At 39.9% G+C, this 9,824-nt stretch overlaps 1 protein-coding gene across 4 annotated transcripts in view; it reads right to left on the bottom strand.

The window, feature by feature from the left end:
• Nucleotides 1-6,199: 6,199 nt before the first annotated feature.
• The window catches only part of GCNT1 (glucosaminyl (N-acetyl) transferase 1), a 43,792-nt gene continuing 40,167 nt past the window's right edge, over nt 6,200-9,824 (bottom strand). For all 4 annotated transcript variants that reach the window (XM_033926921.1, XM_033926947.1, XM_033926929.1 and 1 more), the window contains exon 2: nt 6,200-9,008. In XM_033926921.1, the coding sequence (XP_033782812.1) occupies nt 7,590-8,891 (1,302 nt within the window). In that variant the 5' untranslated portion in view covers nt 8,892-9,008 and the 3' untranslated portion in view covers nt 6,200-7,589. The remainder of the gene's footprint in view (nt 9,009-9,824) is intronic.

The following is a 9,824-nucleotide window of genomic DNA, read 5'->3' as shown; positions in this document are numbered from 1 at the left end:
TGCTAGTCTGGAAAGGTCCTCCAGCATCATCCCCATGCTTGTTTTCAACATGTCCAGCCATCTGATTGCAGGTCACACTTTTCGCCTTGTTCCTTCAATTTTCTCAACATGATGTCCTTCTCCAGTGATCTCTCTTCTGATGGTGTGACATACAACATATCAATTTTTTATTTTTTTTACTATAAAAACTCTGAAATTTATGATTCAGGTTGCATGTGTATTTGCTCTGAGCCCATAGGGAACTGCCTAGGACACTATAATTTGAAGACACTAATTACCTGCTCCTGCTTGCTATTGCACCGTATACAAACCTTGCTTCAAAGGGGCACTGCTAGGGCATTCTGGCTTTTAGTGGCATAGTCATGGGTAGGTCCACTCACTAGTGTGGCTGGTGGGGATTCTCAAACACTATAACTCACAAAAAATAAGATGGAGAGATCTGACTATAAGTCATAACCCACACAAATAAATGATCTCATAGAACAGTCCAAGATCAGTATTACTTAATCAGAGAGGAAAAGATCTCATCAACCTTGCAAACAATCCAATTAGGATAAACAAGTCTGCATAACATAGGTTCTGTTGTCTTTCATTGATCAAAAACCTCTCTGTTATCAATTTGTCTAATAAACTACTTATTTTTTTATCAATATTTTTAAAGATGGTGGAACTTATGAAATAACTTCAAATATAACTTATCTTGTGTGTGGTGCACAAACTCCCTCTGCACAATGAACCTAATCGTGGTTTATCATATCCCCGACAGGACCCGTTTCGCCATTAATATCAGCTTTTTCAAGGGTAGAATTCTTGCAGGGGATATTGTTTGTGGAAATCCACCAACAGCCAGCCAAAGACCTCCTCTCTACAGAAAGAACTTACACATTGGCCAGCTGCCGGCACTGTCCCAGAGCCGTTGCTGCCAGATGAAGCCCTCCATCCCTTACGCTGTCAAAAAACACTATAGGGACAATGGACTCAACTACTCTTGGCTGTTAAATGACTAGAAATGACTAATGCAAATTTTTAAAAAAGTCACTCTATAAGGTCAAAGTGGATTAACCAAAATTTAATTCATGTGAACACTTAATCGAACTCTGCTCAGAGATATGAAGGCAGATTCCACCGCCTTACCACCCAATCATCGCAGTGTTCAATACGAATTTAAAGTGGTGGTTCATTGTACTTTCACAAGTTACTAGATCTAGAAAAGTATACATCTCCTATTAGTAACTTAAAGATGTACTGAAGTTTGTGAGACTTAACTTTAAAATTCACTGGTTCCTAAGTGCCACGTTTTGGTACTGCTTCAAGGAACCGACATTAAGTTTAAATTCAGTTTTGAACTTGGGATGTAGTCTCTGAAATTTTGAACAAGATAACATATTCGCCAATGATTTGTTTCTTCTTACTGCCCCATCCCTTACGAGCATGCTCAGTTTTCATGCCAGGGCAAGACTGAGCACAAGGGAGTGGAGGCAGGTGGCTGGCAGCAATGGTTCTGGGACAGTGCCGACAGTTGCCCAATATATAAGCTCTTTAGGCAGAAGGGAGTTTTTCAGCTGGTGGGGCTTGTGGATCCCTACCAACACAGGTATATCATTTACTTTGTTCCCCCAACTAGAGATGAAATTTTTGGCTCACCCATTTTTGGCCCGAAATCAGCTGGTCTGGCTTTGCTACTGTTGGCTTTGATTTCATTATGAAATCCCCCCTCCCTCATTACATCCAAAATTCTACTACTCACCAGTTCCACCTCTGTACATCAAAATCTTTAATGCAGCCTTGATCAAAGATGGCCACGAGTGGCTGAATGTGGGAAGTGGCTCTTGAGCGTTTGGGGAAAATTTTGGATTTTACCTTGTTCCTTCTTTCAGCTCATCTGAAACTTTCTCCATGCCAAAAAGCAGGGGGAGAAGTGCCGCAGGAGCCTTGTGGTGCCCTGAAAATCCCCCCAAAATCCCCATCGAGCAGCTCCTGAATCGGCTTCAAAAGGGAGACGATATCAGGGAATCGCCCGCTGGACCCGGCGACGCAGAGTGACACCGCTAAAGGGACCCCTGGGCTAAAGGTCACGCTGAGCCCTGAAGTAAGAGACACTCCCTCCCAACCGCAGCACCCCAGCTCGCCGCGGGAATCAGACACCTCAAATGAGATAGTGTCTACAACCCGGGAGGCTAATTCATCCGGGAGTTTGGAGACGGAGATCCCGAAAGACTCTGCGTCTTGAGAGAGATACGGCGTTTGGAAAATCAAAGAAAAGGGAGAAAAAACAAGACCAACAAACTACAATTTTGGGAGGTGAGACTAGTTCTTTCATGGTTGAAAAATCCACTGAAATTACTATGGAGTCTCTTTGGGACTTAGTTATTAAATTAGGAAATACTTTGAATCCACAAATTAGAGAAGTGGAAAAGAAAATACTTAAACAAGAACAAGAACTAAATGCAATACAATCAGAATGACCTCAATTAAACCTAAGTTGGTGAAAAATGAAGTTGAAATAATTGAGGTCAAACATGTACAGGAAGTTGTGGTCAAAGCCTGTGTTAATATTAGGCGGAAATTGGAAATGATTGAAAATGGCCATCGAGCCAATAATTTGAGGTTCCTAAACTTCCCTAGGGTTTTCTCTATGTCCCCTAGAGAAATGTTAAAGAAATATTTCCTAGAAATTTTCTCAGTATCCGAGGAATTAATTTCACCTTTCACACAAGCATACTATTTGCCTCTTAGAAATAAGGAGCAGCAACTGGTTAACCAAGGACAACAGGAACCACAATTAGATATTTCCACTTTATTGGAAACTTCTACAAAAGATTTGACCACACCAGCAACATTATTGGCGACTGTTGCATTGGCACCAGATAAGAACTGGATTATGAAGATGTTCTTTAAAAATAGAACCAAAGAATTTCTGGGACAGAAAGTACAGATTTTTCCAGATGTCACCAAAGAGACTCAAAAACGTAGAAGGCAGTTTTTGTTATTGAAATCAGGTGTAACTTCAGTGGGGGGAAAGTTTTTTTCTTAGGTTTCCCTTTAAATGTATTGTTCTTTATGATTCAGATAAATATGTTTTCTTTGACCCGACACACCTAACAAATTTTGTAGCTTTGAAACGTCTTGAGAAAAGTGGAACAACTGGAACAATAACTGACTCATGATTAGAATACTCCCTGTAACTTCAGTCACTTTTGATTTTCTTTTTAAATGGTTTCTTACTTAACTATTAATATCACTCTCTGAAAGTCTTGGATCACAGATAGATAATTGTGGACTATTGATTGCTCAATTTGTAAGGGGAATTTGTTATATTTCTCCTTTCTATAAAATTATTTTCTTTTTTTTTGTTCCTAGTTACAATCATACTGTACAAGGTATTATGCCTGATAATTTTGTGTAAAATGATAAATAATTAAAAAAAAATCTTTAATGCAGCCTTGTCTGTGTTAATATTCATTGGTTTTAAAGATAGTCATTTTATTACAGGGAGTCTATACAATTCTCATAAATGTGAATATTAAAAAAAAAAAAAAAATTGGTCTCAATAGTGTGCAAATATCTTGAACTTACACCCGCTTTGAGTTGGATGTAAATGTGTGCTTGTACAAACCTGTTTTATAACGCACATGTGTACAGTGCCTGAACAACATCCCCAGATGAACATTTATGAAACTGCGCGAGGGAATATACTTATAAGAGAATCATTTTCTGTGTGTAACACAAGCTTTACACATGGAAATATTTTTTTATAGTGATTGAATAACTTTGTAAACCAAATAGCTATGCTTAAAGTACAATGAGGATCTCATAAATTAAAGTTACCCCAAAATGGCTAACATGAGATGTATTTTACTTGCTCATAACATCAAAATTTGTAGCTGAACTTCTTTCGTGTAAATGCTGAGAATATAAAAACCACCAACTATATGCACATTTAAATTTCTATCCCAAGATGTATTTAACAATTATACCTTAAAGCTCTCAGGGCATATTATTGTTATTTAAACTTTTCTTTGAAGGCTTCAGCGGTGCCACTTAAGGGGAAATTCTATAACTAGCACAGACATGGGCAACTCCGGTCCTCGAGGGCCGGAATCCAATCAGGTTTTCAGGAATTCCCCAATGAATATGCATTGAAAGCAGTGCATGTAAATAGATCTCATGCATATTCATCATGGAAAATCCTGAAAACCCGATTGGATTCCGGCCCTCGAGGACCGGAGTTGCCCATGTCTGAACTAGCACCTAAATTTAGGTTTCAGATGGCACCCTGCCAATGCCTACGTAATTGAAAAATGCAATCAGAAACGGCAGGGTTGAAGCGCTTATCAACACCTAAATAAAAGGTGGTTCAAATGGCCGCTGGATCACGGTTAAGTAGCCACTTTAGGCTGCGGCATGCCAAAGTAGGTGTGGCCAATGCCGGAAATGGCGTTAGGTGGGCTAAAACGGCTACCCAACTGCGAATCATGCCAGGATAGGCAACTGAAATATAGGCCTGGAAAACCCTGACCTACATTTCAGCCACTTATCTTTGCTGCTGGAGTCCAGCAGCCGATCGTGGCAGAATTCCTCCCCTCCCCCATCAGCTGAATGGAAGGGACTCCTCAAAGCTGCGATTCTGTAACCGGCGCCCAAGTCGGATTGCCTGTCAATCATTCTAGGGTGCCTGTTACAGAATCATGGCTTTGGGAAGTCCCTGCCGCTCAGCTGATGGCGGAGGGGGACTTCCCCTGCCGCGATCGGCTGAGCGTCTACGGCAGAGAACCTCCCACACTGTCTGCGGCAGGACAGATGCCCATTCCTCCCTGCCAGCACCCCCCCCAACTAACATCCCTGGCAGAAGGGATGCTCAATCCCTCCTGCCGCTACCTGTTATGCCTATGGCCAGGGGGTAACTGAAACTCAGCATACTACGTGATATGTCTCCTCAAGTCTGCTTATCTGATATCCTGACCTCAGTGACCTGGGTGCTGCCAAAACAAAGAACAAAAGGACAGTAAAACCAGGTTGACCAGGTGTCCGAGTGAAGACAGCTGGTTTCTGCAACAAGCCTGCTTATCTCCTATCCTGACCTTCTGACTTCAGTGACCTGGGTGATGCCAAAACAAAGAACAAAAGAACAGGACCGGGTGTGCCTGAATCGTAGTGAAGGACGCTGGTTACTGCAGGATCAGCTGTATAACTATGAACTCTGCAGTTTTCACCCTATATAAGAACGGGACTTTGCCCCTAACATTAGAATCCAAGACGTTGCAACCATGGGACAGTCTCCTTTGGTCCACCCACCTATCAATTGCAGGGATTCCCAATTGTGAAGGATGGTAGTTGCCTGGGATCACGGTGAAGCTATTTTATTCTTATATTCATATATATATATATATATATATATATATATATATATATATATTAAAGAGTTATTGTCTATGCTTTTATATTGTCTGTGTGCTTTTCTGAGTGTCACTGATCATCCCATCTGACAGAAGTAAGTGGCGGAACACTACCCTGCAACATACCGGCAGGAGGGATGCCAAATTCCTCCTGCCGGCACCCCCTCCTAACATCCCCTGGCTGATAGACAGGCAATTTTGACATATGTCACTTAAAGAAGTTCACATAAAGAGTTTAATATAAATGTATAAGAAGGTTAAAGCATGAGTGTTTGGTCTACAACATATAAAACACTGAGAGTTATAAAGGCTAATGTGACTGTTTAAACCTTAGTGTAATGAAAACAATTGAGCACTAAGGGCTCCTTTTATAAAGGTGCGCTAGCGTTTTTAACGCACGCACCGGATTAGCGCGCGCTATAGCCGAAAATCTACCGCCTGCTCAAAAGGAGGCGGTAGCGGCTAGCGCACGTGGCAATTTAGCGTGCTATTCCGCACGTTAAGGCCCTAGCGCGCCTTTGTAAAAGGAGCCCTAAGTGGCACCGCTAAAGCCTTCAAAGAAAAGTTTAAATAATATTAATATGTCCTGAGAATGTAAAAACAGAATGTTCAACAAGAAAAATTAACCCTTTATTTGCCATTGCTGCTCAGAAGCAACATGTCGCTTTGGCTCTTGATCTGCATCTCCAAATGCCTGTTGCTCGACACTGTTGTTCTCGTTCAACATCAAGTTACATAAAGCAGCCGTTTTCACCATCTGCCAGTTAAAGGATTAACGACCAGAACATTAATAAGAAGAAACATAACAGGGAAAAAAAAGATTTAATTCTTATTCCATAGAATGACTTTTCAAAAGTAACAACACAAAACACACAAAAAAACACCTTTATAATTACAACTGGCACAAACATTGTCTTACGGCACCCTTTTATCAAAATGCACTAGAGCTTTTTAGTGCAGTCTGGCATGGTACATACTCCAATGCTCATAGAATTCCTATGAGTGTTGGAGTACTTACCTCGCCGGCCTGTGCTAAAAACCTCTAGTGCAGCTTGATAAAAGGGAAAGTTTAGAGCAATGCATTCTGTTAAGTGTGCTTCTTTCTCTCAGATGCTAAAGCATGTTCCATTGACCAGGGAGTCTACTAACAGCAAGCTAATTCAATTAAACTATATCTGTTCGTGAAAGAAATATATATTTTTCCAGAAAATACAGTGTCAACTAAATTTGGCATAACAATTTTAAAAATACTATGAAGTTTTGGTCAGGCACGTAGAGGTTCCACCCAAATTTCAAAGGAGCCTAATTTCTAAGACACATGTCTATATGTGTTTGAAAACCCCCCCACCCGCATCAGAGTCCTCATATTCTCAAAAGCTGATATGGATCAAAGTCATTAGGAAAACACACTCACCCATAGCCTTCAAAAGTTAACCAAAATTACCCAAAGCTGCAAAAAAAATTTAAATAAAAAACCCACAGCTAACCCTTGTGTGATGTAACCTATAAAACAGGTCACCCCCCCACTCCCTTTCAATTGAAAAGTCTAAAGACACTTTTGTGGCCGAGGGACTTTGGGTGTGTCATAGAGGTGATGAACATAGGTCAGCCAGGGATCAAAGACAAATTTCTGAAGGAGTCAGAAGTGCTCAACCAACCCAAAGGCTTGCTCTCATTCACAAAAATGCAGTTAACAGTTGGTTTTGAGTCACAAAAGAAAATAGACAAGTATTGAAAACAGAGAGTGATATATAATGTCTGTCTATTAACTTAAGGTTTTAGTAAAAGGAAAGAGTTTCACTCATGAGGATATGTTTTAAACAAGTTGTCTCTTGGTAAATCAATCTGCACAATTTGACCTTATGTTATTAACTGAACTTCCAGTCTAAGGATGGCTATCCAAAGACATGCAGCATTTCCATATGTATGCATGGCCTAGAAAAGCCCTACTCTGCAAAACCTGTAAACATACACAAAAAGTAAATAAAATCAAAATAGAATAAATTAAAGGGAAAATTTTATCCTGGCTCCTAAAAATTCTGATTGGTGCCCAAAATTTTATAAATACGTAGTTTTCCATCTCTGATGATGAGGCACATGGTCTTGTCTGCTGAATTGCTTTTAAAATGTAGCTGTATGACAGCTTTATTAGTACATTTATCAAAGCACACCTTGAACACCACAGAATAAAAATCAAGACTGAGTTTGCCATTGTAGCGCTTTGTCTCTCAAATGCTCCTCCAGGCACTGGATGGCAATGGCGTCAACATCTGTATCAAATTTGTTGGCAAAAAAGTGGTGATTTTGCAATATCCAGTCTAAATCCCCTACTCCAAACACACAGATGGATCGGACATGGAGTCCATTACACGGTGGATAAGGTGCTCCATTAGACACATCTCCTTCTAAATATTGCCACTTCACAAACCGAGCAACAGAATTCATGTCAGAAATATCATATTTTTCATTGGCAGGAACTGATCCCGGAACTTCAGGAATTCTTTGGATAGTTGCCCATAGGTATTCATCAGGGCTATAAGTGTCCTTAGCCCATTCAATAAATTTCTCAATATTAGTATTTTCCAGAACACATTCAACAAATTTCCTACTGACAACAAAATAAGCACTGCCTGAGAATATTTTAATCTGAAGAGGAGGACCATCCTTATCGATTCCCATGTTTTTAACAACGCCATCAACAATTTCATGCTGCTTTTTCCACCTTATCTCTTTATGCAAAGGCATTCTTTCAGTTTCTAGGCTGTTCTCGCCCTTCAAAGTTTTCAGCTTCTCAACTATTTCTTGGTTCGTTTTAATAGGGAAATCCATACCACAAAGATTGATCAAATACTTCCAGGATGTGCTCTTCCTATAGAGGTCTTTCATACAGTTGAGGTCAGCTTGTACCCTTCCCCAAGATCCATACACTACACTCTCCAACTGGCTGGCAATAAAAACATTTTCAAAGCAGGATACAATTCCCTTAACTGCAGCCAAAAAACTATCTGTAGACTTCTTGTCAACATGAATACAGTAATAATTTTGAGGTGCATAGATTGATCGCAAAAGTTTCTCAAACATATCAATTTTATAATGAATCACTATTGAATATGCAATGGGAAACTCCTCCTCTTCTTTGGTGAGCGGTTCCATGATGTACCTGCGTTTATTAGTGAAATAATCACAATCTTTTGTCATATTTATGTAGTCATCTGTTGTCAGTTGAGGGCGTTTCCTAAATTTTACCGTTATCAACTCAAGTTTTGCTCTTCCAATTTCCTCTGCATCTGCTCTTAAAATCTTGGTGCAGTTTATAGAACTGTAAGGATCTTCTCTTCTCAGTAACAAGTGTCGGCGGTCTAGGGCAGGTTGTTTTTGATGAAGCTTGAATACTGAAAGCGTTACTAGAGTTAATACAACAGCCAGAAGGAACTTGCATCGGTTCACTTGACAACGGCAAAGTTTTCTTTTCAGCTTTCGAGTTAAGAATTGCATTCCTTGATTTTAAGTTGCTTGATGCACAAAGCCCACAAGGCAGCTTTCCAAGTGTTCTCTTTGCAACTGTCAGAGCGCCAGTGTACTCTATATGTTGCAAGAAGCGTGAAAGAAATTCTAGAAGAGAAAAAACACACATCAATGTTTGCTTAAAGTCTTCTTTCAGAAAGCAAGCCAAAGTCAAGACAATATACATTAAAATACTCATTTTACAAGCGTTACCGTATTCAGGTTCAACACAGGCATAAGACAGCACTTAAAAGTTTACCTTGCATAAACTTCTAAGTGTCCATTTTGCAAAGCCTGGGATATGCATGTTTAAACCCAATTGCATGCAAACATCAAGGATATGGTCTGGGTATGTTTTGGATATGACTATGGCATGGCAAGTTCACAGATATTTAGGGCCAGATTCTACAAAAGTCCCTGAAAGTTAGGTGGCAGTAGCCACCCTACCGCTGCCTAACTTAATTGAGTTTACATGGCACAATAATTGGTTACACCAAATGGTTGGATTCTGTATATTTGTAAGTTGAATGTGCTTTTGTTGACTAATTGTATGTTATATTTCTATTTATTGCATTATTACAGTTTGGAAAATCAATAAATAATTTTTTTAACTCAATTAAACCCTTACTTAAAAGAAAAAAGTAGGTGCCGCTATGCAGCCTCCTAGGTCCCTGGTGGCTAGCGGTGCATAGTGATGCCGAAGCGCAGAAGTGGGTACGGTTAGGCGTGGGGCTGGACTTGGACATCACTATGTACCTGTCAACATTGGTTATAATCAATAAAAATGATCTGAGCTAAATTATGCTGCCTGGAACTCTACTATAAAAAAAAATTGATTCCTGACTCTGCATTGTCACAGTGTTAAATACACTTCCCCCTCCGTATTCACAGTTTCCGTATCTACGGATTCACTTATTCGCGATT

The sequence above is a fragment of the Geotrypetes seraphini genome, chromosome 1 (assembly GCF_902459505.1).
Source record: "Geotrypetes seraphini chromosome 1, aGeoSer1.1, whole genome shotgun sequence".
Classification (NCBI taxonomy): domain Eukaryota; kingdom Metazoa; phylum Chordata; class Amphibia; order Gymnophiona; family Dermophiidae; genus Geotrypetes; species Geotrypetes seraphini.
The sequence above is the reverse complement of the archived record's forward strand: the minus strand, read 5'-3'. Positions and strand labels throughout refer to the sequence as shown.